This window comes from Rana temporaria, chromosome 5, assembly GCF_905171775.1.
Source record: "Rana temporaria chromosome 5, aRanTem1.1, whole genome shotgun sequence".
Lineage (NCBI taxonomy): Eukaryota > Metazoa > Chordata > Amphibia > Anura > Ranidae > Rana > Rana temporaria.
In genome coordinates, this window is record NC_053493.1 from 266,037,756 (window position 1) to 266,059,947 (window position 22,192).

The following is a 22,192-nucleotide window of genomic DNA, read 5'->3' on the forward strand; positions in this document are numbered from 1 at the left end:
AATGGCCCCTGGCGTCCTGCCAATGTCGGGGAGGGGGGGGGCAGCGGGGTTGCTATCGGCAGGTCTCTGAGCTGAGAGCATCTCTCTCATACAGCCCAGAACCTGCAATAACAGTTCCTCTCTCTGACACAGATGGGAGAGGAGAGTGCCTACCTGCTCCTTCTCCTCCCGCCCCTCTCCTCCTGTGTGCATAGCGGGAAGTGTGAAGCTAAGCAGCTGAAATTGATCATTCACACGTTTCCAATGCACACACAGGAGGAGAGGGGCAGGAGGAAAATTAGCAGATCGGCTCTTTCCTCTCCCATCAATGTGAGGGGGGAGGGAGGGGGAACTGTCAGTGCAGGGGCTGGGCTGTATGAGAGCAATGCTCTCAGCCAGAGACCTGCTGAGGAGGCACTGATAGCTGGCACTGATGGGCAGCAATGATAGGCTGCACTGATAGGCAACATTGATAAACATTGATAGGCAGCACTGATAGGCTGCACCGATGGGCACTGATAGCTGATGTTGATAAGCACTCAAAGGTGGCACTGATAGGTTGCACTGATAGGTGGCATTGATGAGCACTGATAGGCAGCACTGATATGCTGCACTGATGGGCACTGATAGGCATCACTTAAAGGCTGCCCTGATAGGCACTAAAAGGCAGCATTGATGAGCACTGATAGACATCAATGATGGGCACTGATGGGGCTGCATTGATGATCAGTGCCCTGATTATTAGTGTAAACAATGTACTGACAGTCTTGCCGGTTTATGGCTCTCCTTTCCTCACACAGACACAGCATGGGAGGAAAGGACTGCCGATAACCAGTAAGTCTTTTTACAAGTGATTGGCTGATCACATGGTAAAGGGCTGTTGTGATTGGCCCTTTGCCGTGATCTGTGATCAGCAGTGTCTGAAGGACACAAGCAGTCACATAATTTGCTGGATGCATACACCAATGGGCATGTTGAAAGCAGGTTTCTGGGAGGATGGGATGTCCATGGATGCCCTCCCAAAACTGGAAGCCCGGGGTTTTGGATGGAAGGTGGAGGGGAGGGGTCAGTATGTCCCTTTATGTTTTTTTTGCACCAGAGCCCTGAAGGTTCTAGTTACACCTCTGGTCATTAGGCACCTTCAGCATTTGCCTATTCATACTTCTCTCCTTCTTCTGTTGACTGGGCAGCACAGCACATACATATCTTCTGTGTGTACAAAGAAATGAAACCTACAAAAAGAACAAAAACATCTTTACTGCTTTGGACAAAAATTACATTGGTGATTATAAATACATCTCCTTCTACAAATACTTTGTAATTTCTCATATGATGTTAACAACAGTTACATTTATTGAGGTGAGGGTTGTTTTTATACAGCAAAGGTACAGATAATCTGCAGCAAGAGATGGTCTTTTGCTTATGCTAGCTATCTTCAGCTGACAATGGAATGCCTGAACACAGAAAGGGAACAAGTATAGACTAAAGTTCCAGGCCAGTGTTAGGGAAGGAATAAACAAAGCAAGTGTGCAGGGACCAAGGTCCTAAAGGACTCCCACGTAGCTGGGATTCTGATATCAGTGATTTCAGTTTTACCTCTAATATATTTAATTGCTAAATATTTTGCCAGTTTTTCATAAGGCAAAAGTTGTGTCCTCTTGAATTAATAAGCATTATAAAATATCCAGTGGGCAGAGCACATCCGCCTCCTTATCCCTCTTGGACCTCACTCACTCAATACTTAATCCAGCTATCAATCAAAATCGTGGGGTGACTTTTTACATAATAGAAATTGCAGGGGTGAGGGGGCTGGGAAAAAAAGACACCCTGTGAGCATTCCATTGCCAGCTAAAACAAGCAAAACGATTCAAAAGACCTAAGCATGTGTCCACCATGGGACCTGAATTACCTTTTAGGTGTATATTCTCACACACTACACTAAACAGCCAAACACTGATGAATATAAACACTAATATTTATAGCAAATACTATAAATTGGCGGAAAATTAAACTGATCCCCATTATAGTAATAAACACTTATGCCGTGTACACACAATCGGTTTTTCCGATAAAAATATGGACTTTTTTCCTCGGAAAAAAACGATCGTGTGTGGGCCCCATCTGACTTTTTACCATCGGTGTAAAAAAATAGAACGTGTTTTAAATGTTTCCGATGGAAAGAAACTGATAGGAAATTCCAATCGTCTGTGTAAAACTCCATCGGAGAAAAATCCACGCATGTTTAGAATCAAGTCAACGCATGCTCGGAAGCATTGAACTTAATTTTTCTTGGCTCGTCGTAGTCTTTTACGTCACCGCGTTTTGGACGGTCGGAATTTAGTCTGATAGTGTGTAGGCAAGACCGATGAAAGTCAGCTTCATCGGAATTCCGACGAAAAATTCCATCAGATTTTATCCCATCAGAAATCTGATCGTGTGTAGACACGCCATTGGTGCCAGTTCACACTACAGCGACTTGGGTTCCGACTTGTGTCGCCCCAAGTCACGTGACATGAGAAATTCCATTGAAGTGAGTGAGAGCCGTCTTAATGCACACTACTGAAGTCGCTCCGACTTCAGAAAAGGTTCCTGTACTACTTCAAGGCGACTTCTAGACAACTTGCACCCATTGATTTCAATGGAAGTCGCCTCCAAAGTCGGATCACTGTCTTAACTGAAGAAACTTTACAGGAAGAGAAAATTGTTTACTCAGGCAAACCCCTCCCTCCCACAGAGTTGATTATTCTGTGATTGGCCACAGCCAAAGTCATCTTAAGTTGCGTTGTAAGTTGCTCCAAGTCGCGCTAAAGTCGCCTTGCAAAGTCGCACTGTAAGTCGGGTTGCCCCTGGACGTAAATTACGTCCATCCTAATTCACGAACGACTTACACAAAAAAAAAAATTTGAAATTATACGCGGGAACGACGGCCATACGACACGAAATAACAGCTTTAACTATACGCTGAAAAAAGCAGACTAGAGACGACGTAAAGGAATGCGCCGGCCGCTCGTACGTTCGTGGATCGTCGGAAATAGCTAATTTGCATCCTCGACGCGGAAACCGAAGGGAACACCACCCAGCGGATGCCGAAGAATTGCATCTTAGATCCGAAGGCGTACGAAGACGTACGCCTGTCAGATCTAACCCAGATGCCGTTGTATCTTGTTTTGAGAATTCAAAACAACGATACGACGCGGGAAATTTGAAAGTACGCCGGCGTATCAGTAGCGTCTCTGTGGATCTGCCCCTTTATGTTTTTGTTGTTTAAATACACGCCTATGTACGAGTATATATCAAGCTTAGTGCGCTCTATACCACAGTAGTTATATATGTTTTTATTTCTCATCTAAGGCAAGTCTTTATACTGATAAGAGTTTAGCAACAATGAAGCAAGATATTACCTACTATGTAACTATGTATGTAACATCCTTACCTAGGAATTTCTGAAGAAATACTGGCTGTTTTTCAGAAGAAAGGTGGATACACAGGTAGTATACAGGGGCCCCAGAAAGAACAACAGCAACTCCAACTAGTGAATCCACAAGATCGCTGTAGAGCGGGACGGCTACCAGAAGCACGCTGCATATACAGTATACCACTGGGAAAAACAAGCTCAGCTGCAAAAAAAAAAAAAGAAATCAACGTTGACTAATAAAGAAATATACATGCAGTAGGGTTTATTTACTAAAGGCAAATCCACTTTGCACTACAAGTGCACTGCAAGTGCAGTCGCTGTAAATCTGAGGGGAAGATCTGAAATGAGGGGAAGCTCTGCTGATTTTATCATCCAATCACGTGCAAAGTGGGTTTGCCTATCGTAATAAAACCCCCATTGTGTTGTAAGAAACATTTGTTTATAAATAACGTATTACAGCTGTACTGTATGTACATCATCTTGTAATTCTCAGTAAATATGAAATTTATAAAAATGTACAGACCAAACTTTTTTTTAAATACATTTTTCATTAGAGAGAAGGCATGACACACTTTTAAGACTGTATTGGTTATATTTTAGTTAGTTGTTTTATTTTGAACACGTAAAAAAACTAAGAATAAAAAACGAAATATAAATCATAACAATAAAAAAAAATAATCGTTCAGTAGTAGACAAGCACAAAACAAATAGTTACAAGAGAAGACAAAAACGATAAAAAATTATTTAGTTTATATATGCAAAAAGGGATGGGAAGAAGTACAAACTTTTTTCTGTACTGGGTCTTATTTTAGAATACCATGAAAAAACGATTTACTGTATTTAACACAAATCTATTAATACGCCTTCAAGACAGTGCTTAATATCAAAATAAACTAACATTAAAAAAGGAATCCTTGGTTAGTTTTCTAAATATATCCTATGGAATAAACAACTGGATGTCAGCCTGGGACAAATCAATCTGGAATACAGCTGTACTAAGACACTTGAAATAGATGTGAAGGGTCACATGGATAGCTTGTAAAACAGCTATGGTCTAACATCATATAAATACATATCTCTCTCTCTCTCTCTCTATATATATATATATATATATATATATATATATATATATATATATATATATATATATATATATATATATATACACACACACAGTTGGGTCCATATATATTTGAACACAGGCACAATTTTTTTATTTTTTTATGGTATTTACTAAAACATAGTCAAGCTATAGTTATATAATGTGTATATGGGCTAAAAGTGCACACTCTCAGGTTTTATTTGAGGGTATGTACATCCAAATCAGAGGAAGAGTTTACGATTTACAGCTCGTAAAATTTGTCATCCACCCCCCCCCCTTTTTTTTCAAGGGACCAAAAGTAATTGGACAATATAATCAAAAGCTGTTTCACGGCCAGTGGTGGGCTACTCTACTCCTTCATTAATTCTTCATTAATTAAGCAGGTAAAAGGTCTGGTGTTGATTTAAAGTGTAGTTATTGCATTTGGAATCTATTGCTGTGAACCTACATCATGCGTTCAAAGGCTCCAAAATGAAACAAAGCCATCAGAGAGATAGCAGCAACATCAGGAGTGGCCAAATCAACAGTTTGGTACATTCTGAGGAAAGAAGAGGGCACTGGTGAGCTCAGTGGCATAAAAAAGCCTGGACGTTCATGGAAGAAAACATTGGTGGAAGATCGCAGGATCCTCTCTATGGTACTCAATTGAGCATGCATTTCACTTTCTAAAGGCAAAATAAAAAGCATAAAGACCCACAAACAAAAGAACAACTGCAGTTAGAGCCTGGCAATAGCCACCAGCAGTAATCATTTTGTTCTGCCGGCTGGGAATACTTTCTGCTGGCAGAACAATAGAGCTGCAGAAGAGATGTACCTATCAACACTAATTGTGTTGATGGGGAATTGAACAATTGACTTTACCACCCATCATTTAAGAAAAAAAAATCTAATAATTTATTACTTGCCTTAGTGTCCTGGTGGTGAGCAGACACTAATGCCTCGTACACACAGTTTTTCTATTTTTTTCTCTTAAAGAAGCTGCAGGAATATCTGGCAAGTACCCGCTGTGTGGTACATGTGACAACAATCTCCCGTATTCTTCATATGTCTGGGCTATGGGATAGAGTGGCAAGACGGAAGACTTTTCTTATAAAGAAAAACATCCATGCCCAGCTAAATTTTGCAAAAACACATCTGAAGTCTCCCAAAAGCATGTGGGAAAATATGTTATCGTCTGATGAAACCAAGGTTGAACTTTTTGGCCATATTTCCAAAAGATATGTTTGATGCAAAAACAACACTGCACATCACCAAAAGAACACCAAAAGCACTGTGAAGCATGGTGGTGGCAGCATCATGCTTTGAGACTGTTTTTCTTTAGCTGGAAAAGGGGCCTTATTTAAGGTAGAGAAAATTATGAACAGTTCCAAATACCAGTCAATATTGGCAAAAAACCTTCAGGCTTCTGCTAGAAAGCTGAACATGAAGAGGAACTTTATCTTTCGACATGACAACGACCCAAAGCATACATCCAAATCAACAAAGGAATGGCTTCTCCAGAAGAAGATTCAAGTTTTGGAATGGCCCAGACAGAGCCCAGACCTGAATCCGGTTGAAAATCTGGAGATGTCCTCGTAATCTGACTGATTTGTGTTTTTGTAAAAAAGAGTGGTCAAATATTGGCACGTCAAGATGTGCCATGCCAATAGACTCCTACCCAAAAAGACTGAGTGCTGTAAAAAAATCAAATAGTATGTCTATTTTTTTACATAAGATGTAATATAAACCTGACCTAAGGGGTGTGTAGACCTTTTATATCCAATGTATATATATATATGGAGGAATGTGTAATTCTGTTCAACTAGGTGTGTGATTTACACAGCTCAAATATTGATCTCAAAATTATTGGTTTCAAAGACAAAAAAATGTTTATTAACATGCATTTCATACATACCTTTACAGGTCTAGGTATATCTGGCCTCTTTACTCTTAAATAAATTTGGCTTCCAACTGTCAAGCCTTGGAAAAACCAGTAACTAAAACTGAAATAATCAATGAGCTGAAAGACGTCCTCCACACAAAGGTATATAAGAGCCATAAACCCCTGTACAGTGTAAAATATAAATATGTTACGTTAAAACACAGTGTGCATACAATGCATTTCCATGGAGAAGGCATTTTGTGAATTGCAATTGTAGAATATGTAGAATATCCAGTCATTGTATCTTAAAATACATTCTCTGTAATTCACTGCTACCAGATTTCACACAGATTGTCACATGTGCAAAAGGTGTGTTTAATTCGTAATATTTGTTCTCAGGCTCATGTTGCCGCTTGAGGTGTCCCAAAGGTTAAAACCTCTATCTGGTAATTGTTTTCCTGTCTGCTCACTGCTGGGGAGATTTCTCTTCAATTGTTGTCCTTAGACACATCAGAAAATAAGAGAAAACCTCTCCAAGGTAAGAGTATTTCCATCTTAGACAGTTGAAGCCTGAATATTGTGCCCATTGGATAATATACCCCTTACCCTTTGCTCTGGTGACAAATTTTGGATCTCCCCTTACTTATGTTATGTTTCAGTGACAATGGTTACCAGGACAGAGGGGTAAGTTGTCCCAGCAGAGACACAGCAATAAAAACACGCTAAACAATTTTTTATCGCTTCAAAATTTAAAGAAAGCTTTGCTTTCTCATACACTGTAAATGACAACTCAAGCCAAAACACACTAAGCTAGATTCAGAGACATTTTACGCCGGCGTATCTATTGATACGCCGCGTAAGTTAAAGGATGCGCCGTCGTATCTCTGCGCGGTATTCAGGGAACAAGATACGCCTGAATTTCTGCTTCATCCGACCGACGTAAGTCTTGGTACGCCGTCGTATCTAGGGTGTATATTTACGCTGGCCGCTAGGGGCGCTTTCGTAGATTTACGCATAGAATATGTAAATGAGCTAGATACGCAAATTCACGAACGTGCGTACGGCCGGCGCATCTATATACGCTGTTTACGTAAGGCGTAAGACCGGCGTAAAGTTATCCCTGCTATATGAGGCGCAGCCAATGTTAAGGTATGGACGTCGGAACAGCCTTCGAATTTTACATCGTTTACGTAAGTCGTACGGGAATGGGGCTGGGCGTAGGCTACGTTCACGTCGAAAGCATTGAGCCGACGTAGCTTAGGGAGTATATGCAACGTGATTCTGAGCATGCGCGCGCATGCGCCGTTTGTACGGCGCTTCATTTAAATGGGGTCACGATTCATTTCAATACAACACGCCCACTACCAGCCTACTTTGAATTAGGCGGGCTTACGCCGACCATATTACGCTACGCCGCGGCAACGTACGGGCGAGTGCTTTGTGAATACTGCTCTGGGCTCTGTGCGCGCCGTAGCGTATATTCGATACGCTACGCCGGCAAAACTATGCACCGAGCTACCTGAATCCAGCTCAATGTTTGTCTATAGTGGAAAGGGCTATACCCACGTTTAGGTTATTAAAAAAAATAAATAAATCAAAAGAAAGGTTTATTTGAACACATTCAAGCATACATGTTCCATAAACACTCACAAAATAATGCAACGTTGTAATGTACAAAACAGTAGAAAACAAATAGGCAATTACAGCCAAAGTCATATAGTAATAACCAGCATTGAGTAACCAACAACTTTCTACCCCAATATCCTCTCTATAATTGGGTCTACTGGGGCCAAGCCTGGGGCATAAAGCCAACCTCCCCAAACCCACGTTCAGGTTCCTGTGTCCCTGTTGTGGATATTTTACTTCACTTCACTTTCACTTCAATGAAACACCTGTATGTCAAAAATGTTAGGAAGTGGCACAGTCAGCACCGTCTTAACAACAACATGAGCAAGTAGCCTCACCAGTAGGGGGTGTTAGCATGCTGTCTATACAGACAGAGATGCAGCAACCATTCTCGTATTTTATACTGTGATTAGTAGTTCTACCACTAGGTGGTTGTGTATAATGTAACATTCTTTCTAATGGAACATCATGATTTGCTGTCTCTATGTTCCTGTAGGTTTTCCAATAAAACAAAAAGGGCCAAGCCATGTGTTCAGCAACATGTTGATTGATAAGAGTCATATCTGCAGTAGCTTTACAAAAAGATTTAATAAGGAATTGTAGAAAACTTGAAAGGATATCGATTGCGCTGCCAGAGAGCTACAAATGTGCATGTAGATGCAAATTGCTAATAATATTTGAAAATGTATCTTACGTTAAAAAGTAATGCAGGGATAGGAGTGTATCTATGAATGTGAATCATACACAAACAATCAGGAAGCTGTCCTTCTCTTGATGCTACAAAGAACAATCTGAAATGAAAAAAAAATCTAAAATTAAAAAAGTTAAATGTTAATGTGAGAAAATTTTTTTAATTTAGCCATCTGTATTGTAGTTTACAGTTAAAGCGGAACTAAACTCATTGATTTAACAATTTCTCAATCCAGTTAGACTGAAGGCATGCCGTGAATGATAACTGTCATGCCCCGTACACACGACCGGTTTTCCCATTGGAAAAACTGCGACGAGAGCTTTTCTTCAGGAATCCCGACCGTATGTATGCTCCATCTGACTTTTTCCCACAGGAAAACTGGCGGAAAAAAAACAGAGCAGGAAAAAAAACATGCATGCTCAGAAACAATTCGACGCATGCTCGGCAGCATAGGACTTTATTTTGTCGGCTCGTCGTAGTCTTTTACGTCACTGCGTTCTTGGCAGTCAAAAGTTCACCAGTCTTTTGTGTGACCGTGTGTATGCAAGGCAGGCTTGAGGGGAATTCCGTCGGGAAAACCATATTTTTTTTCCAACGGAAAACCGGTCGTGTGTACGGGGCATCATAGTTGGTTGCGCTTTCAACTGTCAAGCCAGTAAATGACTGGTGTCATAGCTGGTTACATGTGTAGCACCATGGCAAGAGATCGGACTGATTTTAGATTTCGATAATTGTAAGGGACGAATAAAAGACGCTAAAGCCTCGTACACACAATGGGAATATTGTATGAATGATCGTCCTCTTTTCTTTTTTGCATGCTAGTCTCTTATCGAAAATGAAGAGGTTACTAAAGTTACAGAAATTCCCCCCTCCTGCTGTCGGTTGGCTGGTCAGGTCAAACCCCCACACCACCGCATCGGTCGTTCATCCAGCCCCGCACGTCCCATCTAGGTTGCGGGCGGGCGCTCCTACGAGCGACGTCTCCTCCTCCTCTGCATCACGGCAGCTTCCGCTGTGTGTCTCCTGCTCCTAGGCATCCAATAGGATTGCCTGTCTTTTCAGCCAATCGGGTGACGGGTCTCAGAACCCCATTCTTGATTGGCCGGGAGGAGGATTATTGTGACAATCGTGAATATTCCTTCGCTATTGTCACACAACTGGGTGAGCTTGGAGCACAGTGCTCTCCGCCCTGAGCCCACCCTATTTTGAAGCCTAGTAGAGCCTCTGGCTCTAATCGTGTGCTTAACCCCCCCTCCCCATTGGAATGCATGCGTCCGGCACCCTGCATGTAGATTATGGGGCCGGGTGCATGGTTAGGGGGGTGGCACCCATGCGCCCCTAATGGATGGGCTTCCACTGATGCTTACCCTTTAGTCACTGACTTAGAACAATTATGCCATTTAAGTAAATCAGAGACCCATGACTAAGCTGATGACGAACTGTGTTGGGGAGGGGGGGGTGTCACAGGAGAAGCCTAGGGCTATGGTTGCCTCACTCATTACTACTGGGGTTGTCCGGATACCGATACTTGCACAAATGCTCCCGATGTTTAATCCGATGCCTGAGAAACCTCAAGCGGAAGTGGGCGGGCGGAGCGGACATCGCGCTTACAGTCTGGCAGCAGTGGAACTATGCACGCTGGCCGGGGCGTTAAAGGAAGTGACGTTCCGTGTCTCCGTCAGAGGGTAAACATCACAACGCCCATCTTGGTACACCTTGTACTCGGCTGCAGTAAGCCTGCAGCGGACATCTTCTTACACTCATCCCATATAGTTCGGGCTGGATGTAACAAGATGTCCGCTGCTGGCTTACTGCAGCAGAGTACAAGGTGTACCAAGATGGGCGTTGCAGCATACTTACTAGATGTTAAATGACATGAATGATGATCGGCAAGGAAGGATTTTGCAATGCTATATGCAGGGGTGCATTTAGGTTTTGTGCCGCCCTAGGCCTGGTAAAACTCGCGCACCCCTACTTTATATATGATGCACCCCTTCCTTTTTAAGACCCGCCCTGTAATTTTCATGAGAGGACAGAGGGACGGGATGGGATGAGGACAGGGTGGGATGAGGACAGGATGGGATGAGCACAGGGGGACAGGATGGGATAAGGACAGAGTGGGATGAGGACAGAGGGACAGGATGGGATGAGGACAGAGGGACAGGATGGGATGGGGACAGGAGGACAGGATGGGATGAGGACAGGATGGGATGAGGACAGGGGGACAGGATGGGATGAGGACAGGGGGACAGGATGGGATAAGGACAGAGTGGGATGGGGACAGGATGGGATGAGGACAGAGGGACAGGATGGGATGGGGACAGGAGGACAGGATGGGATGAGGACAGGATGGGATGAGGACAGGATGGGATGAGGACAGGGGGACAGGATGGGATGAGCACATGGGGACAGGATGGGATGAGCACATGGGGACATGATGGGATGAGCACATGGGGACAGGATGGGATGAGCACAGGGGGACAGGATGGGATGAGCACAGGGGGACAGGATGGGATGAGCACAGGGGGACAGGATGGGATTTTGCCGCCCCCCGCAAAGTGCCGCCCTAGGCCTGGGCCTTGTCGGCCTAGGCCATAATACATCACTGGCTATATGCCATATAGCATTGCAAAATCCTTCCTTTCCTCTCATCATTCATGTCATTTATTATGCAATTGCCAATCAGTGCTGCATTTCAGTGCCCATCAGTGCCTGCCCATAAGTGGCACCTATCAGTGCTATATATCAGTGCCCTGTCAGTGCCACCTATCAGTGCCCATAAGTGCTGTTTGTCAGTGCCCATAAGTTTTGCCTGTCAGTGCCACCTATCAGTGGCGCCTGTCTGTGCAACCTATCAGTGCCGTCTATTAGTGCCCATCAGTCATTGCCATCTATCAGTGCCACCTATCAGTGCCCATCAGTAAAACTGTCACATGACATTAAAAAAATGTATCCGTACTTGTACTCAGTCTTAAAAATGTGGTATTGGGACAACCCTAATTACTACCATAGGACTCTGTGGATGTGCGGCACCAGGGATCTTTCCTCTTTTTGTTTCAAGAAAATCAGAGCAAAGGCAGTATCTGCATACTTATTTTGAGTTATTCACTCGCAGTATTGAAGTCAGGTTGCCAGCATGATAGCCAGGTAAATATCATTTGCAGTGGAGAAGTAAGCAATGGCAGCCTCCCTGTTTATCTAGAGAAAGGTTTCCTTTAACAAACTTTGGTGATGTGCAAAATGGAATGGTAAAACTGTTATTATTTTTACATATTATAATATTATCATTCTCACCTGGACCCAGAAATGACTACCGAATTTAATCCACCACAACACGATATAGCCACTGCTATTGGGATTAACCACTTTATATATCCCAGGACTCTTTCTGCAAATATCTGTAAAAATGACAAAAAGATGACATACGAAAGATGATGTCATTTTATTCTCTTGTTTGAAAAAATTATTGTGATTATGGTTGTACCTTACTACCGATGGTTTAACAAAAAAACTGAACACAAAAAATACATTTAAAAAACAGTTATGTAATTAGTGTTCCTTCAGCTGTGGGCCTCTTTAGCCGGTGGAGCTCTATTAAATAAATGCAGGCAGAAAAAGAAAGAAAAAAATCTGTGAGGCGAGCCCAGTCACTTTAACAGGTCTCATCAAGGAGGATTGGAGCCAAGAAAGGTCTATAGGATATTGCAGGCTGCCTACTGTAGCCCACAGTTTATGAATAGACAGCCCATGCTATGCAGTATTAGGGCCTTTTCACACTGGGGCAGGTGGGTGTTGGCGGTAAAGCATCGCTATTTTTAGCAGAGCTTTACCGCTGTTTTTACTGTGCATTTTGGATGTTAGCGGGGGTTAACCCCCCGCTAATGGCCGAAAAAGGGTTAAAAGCGCCGGAAAAGCGCTGCTGCCCGTTAATTTCAATGGGCAGGGGCGCTTTAGGAGTGCTGTATACATTGATCCTACACCGTTCATCTGATTTCTAAATTGCTGCATTTGTAAATTACAAAAGCCAATATAAAGGAATAGTAGTGGTAAAAAAAGCACTTGTGGGTTTAACTAATCTTGTTTTTTTGTACAATACTCCTTTAAGGGGGCATGACAAGGGGTGTGTCCTATGCCTGCATACTTTTTCTGATAGGTGTCCCTCGTTCCCATCTCAAAAAGTTGGGAGGTATGCGTCATATAGTCTAGGAATTACAGTACCCGTGCACTCTTTTACAGCAGTTGCTAAAGGACTAGTGGGCCAGTCAGAAGGAACTACATAAGTCAACTATAGGATACAGCTAGGTTACTCTTTTCAGTGTATGGTATCATATAGCTGCTGGGGATTTGGGGCACCACCAGTGCTGGAAGGTCATATAAAAGGTTCCGCCTGCAGCCTGTTCAGTAACTTTGTGATACTGACTATATTGTTTCACATCCCAGCTCTGTGCACCACCCTTTCATAGTTTAAGAGGAATTAGTAAGTGTTTACCTCTGCCATATATTAACCACTTCAATACCAGACACTTTCGCCCCTTCCTGCCCAGGACAATTTTCAGTTTTCAGCGTTGTCGCACTTTGAATGACAATTGCATGGTCATGCAACACTGTACCCATACAAATTTTTTATAATTTTCATCCCACAAATAGAGCTTTCTTTTGGTGGTATTTGATCACCACTGGGGTTTTAATTTTTTTGATAAACAAACTAAAAAAGAATAAAAAAATACTGATGGGCACTAATAGGTGGCACTGATAGGCAGCACTGATGAGGAGCTACTGACAGGCATTACTGAGTGACATCTGACGGGCACTGACAGGTATTACTGATGGGGCACTGATTAGCACTTTTATGGGCACTAATTGGCTCATTTATGGGCACTGACAGACGTTCTTTATAGGGCACAGGCTGGCAGCTGATGAGCAGTGATTGGCAGCCGATGGGCACCTCTGATGGGGGCTGCACTGATAATCAATGTGCTGATTATCAGCGCAGACCCCCCTCTGACAGGGAGAGCCGCCGACCGTCTCTCCCTGTCAGCGCGAACTGAGAAAAGCCATTTACTGGCACCTTATGGTTCACGCGATGATCAGCTGTGATTGGTCACAGCTAATCATGTGGTAAGAAGCCTTCATCAGACTGACACACAGCGCACTGCGCACCCCCCGTGGGCGTGCTCCGGCTTGTTATGCTGATCACATCATATGACGTCTGGTCAGGATAACAGAACCACTTTGCCGACGTCATAGTGCTATATGGCGGGCAGCAAGTAATGTCCCATTTAGTCAAAAAAACAAAAAAATATTTATTTAAATGAGAAGTAAAGCCAAAGCTTGTTTGCACTCCTGTGACACGTTTTCAGCTGAAGCCCGCTGTCGGCTGATGTTAGTCAGGGTTCAGGAAAAATTGCAACAACGAAGTCGAGATCCGCCCACATGCCTGGACCAACACCCGGATCAGCCTCTCAGTCACCAACACTCTGCTGAGGGAGTCCTGAGAACCAAGCAATTGGTGGTGTTAGATCGCTTGGTTCTCAGTGTTAGACCTGGCAGGGGACAGATGCAGCATCGGACTGATGCTGCATCCACCTACTGTAGGTAAGTATGATTTTAAAAAGTCCATAGTTCTCTTTTAAGTTTCCCCAATACTGCCCCTTGTGTACTTCCAGCTGACCACCCCCATTCCCGCCAACATTGGCATTGCATATGTTAGACAACAGCATTAGTAATCTTGATTTCCTTGTTAGCTTCACTTCTGAAGCCCAAAAATGCATACAATATGACCTGCAAGAAGCTAGTAAAGAAGATGGAAAAAGTAAAGTCTTACCACAGCCACCGCACTGCTGCCCATAATGGTGTCCATGTCTAATTCTGTGTAGTATGCAATGTTTGTCATGACATAGATTACTGTAACCAGTGGCATAGAGATCACCATTGATAATGGCAAATTTCTGGGGAAAAAACAGTATAACAGTTTATACCAGTGGCAGGTCATGCTGTTAAAGTGTGTTAGACATTTACACATGCCTACAAGCGCTTATTTAATGCTGAAATTTATGTTTGATCTTAACACCTCAATAATGAACACTTTTACCCCTTTCCTGCCCAGGCCAATTTTCAAATTTCAACACTAGCACACAATGCAACACTGTACCCAAATTAAATTTTTATCATTTTTTGAGACAGATAGAGTTTTCTTTTGGTGATATTTAATCACCACTAGGTTTCTATTTTTTTGCTATATAAATAAAAAAATATAGAAGATAAAAAAAACGAATTTTGCAAATTAAGTGGGAGGGATCGAGAGATACGGCAACCTCAGTCCTGGTTAAAGCAACCGCACAGAGAATTACAAACATGGTAGAAATTAATTTATTTTTCAGCCAAATACATTTTGTCTTTTAATAGTCCAATCTGTATATACAGGCTAGTACGTAACCAATTTCTCCTTGTTTCGTTTATATTTTTTGTATATTTTGTATATCGTTTGTTTATTGGTATCTTTCAGCTAATAATTCTCTGTGCGGTTGCTTGAACCGGGACTGAGGTTGCCGTATCTCTCGATCCCTCCCACTTAATTTGATTGATGGGCCTATATTATGGGCTCAGTGCGTGGCTAGTGACGCTTCCTGACGACGTGGCAATCACGAAACGTACGTCGAGGCGCACTGGTCACGCACAATCTACGTACTTCCAGTCACGCTGGCTCTCCTTCCTTGAGAGCTGGAACGCACGCTGCTCTGCAGGCTTCCATTGCAAGCGTGGGACCGCCTCTCTCCATCTGCATTCAATGCCATTCAACCTCAGTGCCGGGGAAAGGCACTATTCAAGTAAGAGGCCATTTGGCATTGCTTGTTCTTAATCATTTTTTAAATAAATGGTATTATTCTATGGCGATCTTCTTCTTTTTTTGATTACTTCATGTGGTGTGGAGTGTGGCGGTATCAAGACAGCAAGAATCTAGCCTTGAACCTTTGGTTTACCTTATGCCTTATTTGACCTCTTTTTAATCAAGGTGGTCAACAGCTTGCGGTAAGGTGCCATCCATGAGCACTTATGTGGTGATTTATCCTTTTCTGGTGGAGGTGGAAACCTTTTATTAATTAAGTGGAATCATCTTTCAAGCATTTATTATTCATCTACCTCAATTTATGGACTTTTTTCTGCACATTAATTATAATTTTTTTTAGTTATCTCCCAAATGGGGGTTTGCACTCTAATGGACATAATATATTGTTGTGGCAATTTTAGTATGTACATTTGTATTCACCCATCACTTAAACGAATCACCGTTATTGACATTATTATCTATTTGTTTACACATAGATGGTTTATTTGCTAGCGCCCCCTTCTTTTCACTCATTCGCATGGTTACATTTCACTGTAATTTTTGGGGAGCAGCTCAGCATTTCACTTTATTTAATTATTTATATTTTTTGGCGCGAGATTCTACCCCCCATACTTCAACTATCTATCTAGTTTCATCTACGCAGCCATGGATGTTTTCAATTTTATGCATAGTCGTCAGACTAAGATTGAAGATATATTCCAACAATTGCCTAGCCCCAATCTCGATGTAGAGAGAGGGTTCCAGCAACTCCAACACAATATGGAGAAACAGATTAGTCTATGGTGGGACATTGCATCTTTTGAGGTTTACATCTCCAAAAACCTTACGCCCAGGAGGCTTAGGTGGGTATGATGGTATGATGGTATTGAGGACATTACTCTATTAGACGAGTGGTTTCAATTTTTTAACGTATGCGAGCAGAACCTCATGCAGCTTATGATTAGGAGGCGGAAAGCCAAAAATCTTTTCGTTGAATCTAGCATAGCAGATCTTAAAGAACAATTGGGTCCCCATATGGGAACTAAAGATTATTTGGAGAAAGCTCAAACTCCAGACCCACCTGTCTAAATATGATGGTGATATGAAACAAAAGAAACTCAAGAAGTACCAAAGGGATACTAAGGATTATGAAGATTCTAAAGTCTATAAATGGCAACTTCAATTTGACCCAGGTGTGTCAAATGAGTCTTTGGTGGAGAGAGAAATTGAAGTACCAAAAGTGGTCAGTCAAGCAACCAACAAAGCTAAACTTAAATTACAAACCCCCAAAAAAGTCAAAACTCCATCTCAGTCCAAAGGGCCCCAACATCCGGTAGGTAGGGGTTCCCCCACCTTCTTATGAAGGCAATTATCTACCACCAAATGAATATTATAGGGCTTCTTATATGGCTCCCACTTACAACAGGTTTGCTCCATTGGATAACAGACCAATGGACTACAATTACCAACATTATAATCATGGTCCTCCCCAATATGCCCCCAGACCTCCGTGAGGCCAATTTCGGGGTAATTTTAGAGGGAGACCTAATCAATACCAATATAACCAACAGCTGGGGGGGGGGAATGGAGGGGATGGAAGGAACCATAAAAGATTCCTCCTACCACCCAGCCTCCAATAGAAAAATCAGGAAAAGAGGCAGAAGGGGGGGAACCGGGAAGAAAAAGACCACGGGACAGCTAATGGATGGGATTTTCAACCTGGCAGGAATAGAACTTTCAGAGGCTGAACTAATGGTCCTATCAAAAGGCATGAAATTTGCCCCGGCAAAAAATATAAATAAATTTGATATATTTGTTGATGTTGAGAAGTACATGAGGAAACTCAACATCAAGAAACATTTTCCCCAACAAACCAGTACTACACCTCAACTAGAGATTACTGAATATCAACACACTAGTTTGAAAAATAACTCAACATTCAATCCTAAGAAAGGCACACATCACCATGTTGAAGTTTTTAAAAATATGGTGCAAGAAGAATTAAAGGAATTGGAGGTTAAAGGCCATAATAATACTAAAAGTCTCATTAGGGAGGGCATTAAAAGGTTGGAGACAAACAAAAATATAGTGGTTCGTCCGGCGGACAAGGGTGGAGGAGTGGTGCTACTCACCAAAGACAATTACTATGGCGAAATCCAACGGTTATTGGGTGATGTAGAAACCTACCATCCTCTACCAGGCGATCCACTCGTCAAACTCAAGGCAGAAATGTCCGCTTGGGGCTACACGCTCAATATTGACCAAAAAAGAGGCACTTTATTTGATACCCAAGGTACCGCGCACTCCGGTACTTTATATCTTGCCAAAAATTCACAAAAATAGGACCAACCCCCCTGGCCGACCCATAATTAGTGGGATCGGCTCTCTGTACTCTCGAGTTGGGGAATATCTCGATATATTCTTGCAACCCCTGGTTATACAAGGGAGCTCCTACCTGAAAGATAGCAGGGAGCTTATAAAACTGATATCCTCCATAAGAGTCACAGAAGAGACATGGCTTGCAACAGTGGACGTAGAGTCGCTATATACTAATATCAGGCAGAGTGATGCGATTTTGGCAGTGACTGAGGTACTGATGGAAAATTTCACATTGCCACTAGCCCAGATTCAATTTTTGATGGAAGGGTTAAGACAAGCCATGGGTGATAATTATTTTTGGGCACAGGGTAAATATTACAAACAAATAAAGGGGGTTGCTATGGGGGCTCGCTATGCCCCCAGCGTAGCCAATTTGGTTCTCAATAAATGGGAGGGAGAAACGATATTCAGAGAAAACGATAAGTCTTTGGTTTTTATAAAAGATATATCAATGACATTATAATGTTGTGGGAGGGTTCTCAGACAACATCAGAAAACCTCCTAGCAAAATGAATATTAATCAGTATGGCCTTCGAATTACTGCGGAATTCAGTTTGACCTCCATTAACTATCTAGATTTAACATTGATGAAACAAGATAACCAGGTGATCACAAAGACATTTTTTAAATCCACGGACCGTAACGGTTTCGTGCCTACAACTAGTTGTCATCACCCTAAATGGTTAGAGGCGATACCTAAGGGACAATTTATGCACCTTCGGCGCAATTGTGATCAAATTACAGACTTTGAAGATCAAGCTAACCTGTTGACTGCAAGATTTGTGGAAAAGGGGTATTTACCATCTGTTTTATCAAATACAAAAAAGGAAGTCCTTGATATGGATAGAAAATCACTATTAGAGTCTAAGAGGCGGCTGACACGCCATGATGAAGTGGCCTTCCTCTCGGCATTTCATAAACAATATAGAGGTGTAGAAAAAATCTTTAAGAAATTTTGGCCTATTCTGTTAAAAGATACGGATTTGGCCAAAATTTTACCATCCAAACCTTCATTCATATACAGGAGGGCTCCGGGATTGCGCAATAAGATTGCAGCCAATGTATCAGACCCCCCTGAGAAACCATTGACTTTCTTAGATGGCTCTGGCTTTCACTATTGCACTCGCTGTAGAGCATGCAAACTTACTAACAGGCAGGGGAAAAAAAGAATTGGCTTTAAATCTAATGTGACCAATGAAGAATTCACTATAGAGCCACTCCTTACTTGCCACTCCAAACATGTGACCTATGTTTTGGAGTGCCCCTGTAAATTGCAATATGTGGGTCAGACCACAAGGGAATCAAAAAAGTAAGAATAAATGAACATGTGGCCAATATCATCAAGGGCTTCCCTAACCATAGCGTGTCCAAGCATTTTAAGGAGTGCCACAATAAAGATCCACGTTAGCTGGTCTTCTATGGTATTGATAGGGTCATTAGCCATTGGCGAGGTACAGATTTAAAAAGATGGTCTCCCAGAATGAGACCCAGTGGCTGCATCGATTGTGCACGATGCGACCGCTGGGTTTAAACATTGAGTTAGACCTGAACTGCTTCTTAACTAATGAATACATTTTCAGATTGTTGATTTTTACTGTTGATTTTTACTGTTATGCTAGTTTATTTAAATGTATTAATTTGTATTACCAACATTAATTCTTTGAGTATTTAACCATATTCAATATAGAATACATTTTATAATTTTAAAAATTCCTTTAATATGTTAATTTGTGACGTCATTGTGCCTTTAGAAAGGTATGGCATATGAATTGTGCTTTTAGAAATGTATTTATTTTTCAGCCAAATACATTTTGTCTTTTAATAGTCCAATCTGTATATACAGGCTAGTACGTAACCAATTTCCCCTTGTTTCGTTTATATTTTTTGTATATTTTGTATATCGTTTGTTTATTGGTATCTTTCAGCTAACATGTTTGTAATTCTCTGTGCGGTTGCTTGAACCGGGACTGAGGTTGCCGTATCTCTCGATCCCTCCCACTTAATTTGATTGATGGGCCTATATTATGGGCTCAGTGCATGGCTAGTGACACTTCGTGATGACGTGGCAATCACGAAACGTACGTCGAGGCGCACTGGTCACGCACAATCTACGTACTTCCAGTCACGCTGGCTCTCCTTCCTTGAGAGCTGGAACGCACGCTGCACGCTGTTTTGCAAGCTTCCATTGCAAGCGTGGGACCGCCTCTCTCAATCTGCATTCAACGCCATTCAACCTCAGTGCCGGGGAAAGGCACTATTCAAGTAAGAGGCCATTTGGCGTTGCTTGTTCTTAATCAATTTTTAAATAAATGGTATTATTCTATGGCGATCTTCTTCTTTTTTTGATTACTTCATGTGGTGTGGAGTGTGGCGGTATCAAGACAGCAAGAATCTAGCCTGGAACCTTTGGTTTACCTTATGCCTTATTTGACCTCTTTTTCATTAAGGTGGTCAACAGCTTGCGGTAAGGTGCCATCCATGAGCACTTATGTGGTGATTTATCCTTTTCTGGTGGAGGTGGAAACCTTTTATTAATTAAGTGGAATCATCTTTCAAGCATTTATTATTCATCTACCTCAATTTATGGACTTTTTTCTGCACATTAATTATACATTTTTTTAGTTATCTCCCAAATGGGGGTTTGCACTCTAATGGACATAATATATTGTTGTGGCAATTTTAGTATGTACATTTGTATTCACCCATCACTTAAACAAATCACTGTTATTGACATTATTATCTATTTGTTTACACATAGATGCAGGGCTGGACTGGGACAAAAATTTGGCCCTGGACTTCATCCAGACTGGCCCACTTTGACAGGTCTCTCCCATGGTGGCCGGACAACTTCCGCACCCACCGGCCACCCAAGCCCCCTCTCCCCCTTCACTAGCCACTAGCCGTTCTACTTTATTAGAGTAGAACGACTGGTACTCTTATAGGCAGTACCAGTGGGGAAGCTAGACATTATTTCACCCAGGGCAAAGAATCAGTTTGGTGCCCCCCCTTATGGGACAAGATTAGACAGATGTGAGAAACTCCCAGGCCATAGCTATTGAGTCAGCTGTCTGTCCCCTCCCCCATGCTCCTCTGTCCTCCCCCTGCTTCTTTGTCCCCCCAGGTGAGCGCTGCGGGGAGGGAGAGACAGAGGAGCGGCGGTCCGCTGTCACTGAAGCCGGCCCACTGAGCCATCGGCCCACCGGGAAACTCCCTGTAGTCCCAATGGCCAGTCCATCCCTGCATAGATGGTTTATTTGCTAGCGCCCCCTTCTTTTCACTCATCTGAGAACTTACCTGGCTGGGCAGAGCTATGCAAAAGGCATTGGGAGAGACTGGTAAACGAATGAGTGCACCTTGATCCTACTTTGTGAAGGAAGCTGAATGTAGTGGACTTAGGCCCGGATTCTCAAACGAGTTACGCCGGCATATGTCCAGATCCAGATCTGTCCGAGCCGTTGTATCTATGCGCCTGATTCTTAGAATCAGTTATGCATAGATTTGTATTAGATCCGACCGGCGTAAGTCTCTTACGCCGTCGTATCTTAACTGCATATTTACGCTGGCCGCTAGGGGCGTGTACGCTGATTTACGCCTAGACATATGTAAATCAGCTATATACGTGAATTAACGAACGTACGCCCGGCCTACGCAGTACAGATACGCCGTTTACGTTAGGCTTTTCCCGGCGTAAAGTTACCCCTGCTATATGAGGTGTACCAATGTTAAAGGAGTTCTATAAGCTAAAACTTTTAACCCCCGCTGTGCCCGGGCTGTAAAACTATACAAAATAAACTTTCACTTACCTGCCTACGATCCCCCGTTGTTCCGATATCGCCGTCCCGTTCTCCGGTCCCGGTCTCTTCCACTTCCTGCGGGTCGGTGACTCACAGTGCGCTCAGCCTATCAGCGGCCGCGACGGGACATTGCTGCGGCCGCTGATAGGCTGAGCGCACTGTGAGTCACCGACCCGCAGGAAGTGGAACAGACCGGGACCGGAGAACGGGACGGCGATATCGGAACAACGGGGGATCGTAGGCAGGTAAGTGAAAGTTTATTTTGTATAGTTTTACAGCCCGGGCACAGCGGGGGTTAAAAGTTTTAGCTTGGAGAACTCCTTTAAGTATGGACGTCGTTCCCGCGTCGAATTTTGAATATTTGACGTCGTTTGGGTAAGTCGTCCGTGAATGGGGCTGGACGTAATTTACGTTCACGTTGAAACCAATACGTCCTTGCGGTGTACTTTGGAGCAATGCACACTGGGATATGTCCACAGACGGCACATGCGCCGTTCGTAAAAAGAATCATTTACGTGG

The 22,192-nt window shown here is 42.7% G+C and overlaps 1 protein-coding gene across 2 annotated transcripts in view; it reads right to left on the reverse strand.

Moving 5' to 3' along the window:
- Positions 1-542: 542 nt before the first annotated feature.
- LOC120940780 (Y+L amino acid transporter 2-like) overlaps positions 543-22,192 on the reverse strand; it is a 45,457-nt gene continuing 23,807 nt past the window's right edge. For both annotated transcript variants that reach the window (XM_040353815.1, XM_040353816.1), the window contains exons 5-10: positions 14,499-14,622; positions 11,969-12,072; positions 8,678-8,774; positions 6,391-6,540; positions 3,413-3,596; positions 543-1,211 (exon numbers count right to left, since the gene is read on the reverse strand). In XM_040353815.1, the coding sequence (XP_040209749.1) occupies positions 1,132-1,211; positions 3,413-3,596; positions 6,391-6,540; positions 8,678-8,774; positions 11,969-12,072; positions 14,499-14,622 (739 nt within the window). In that variant the 3' untranslated portion in view covers positions 543-1,131. The remainder of the gene's footprint in view (positions 1,212-3,412; positions 3,597-6,390; positions 6,541-8,677; positions 8,775-11,968; positions 12,073-14,498; positions 14,623-22,192) is intronic.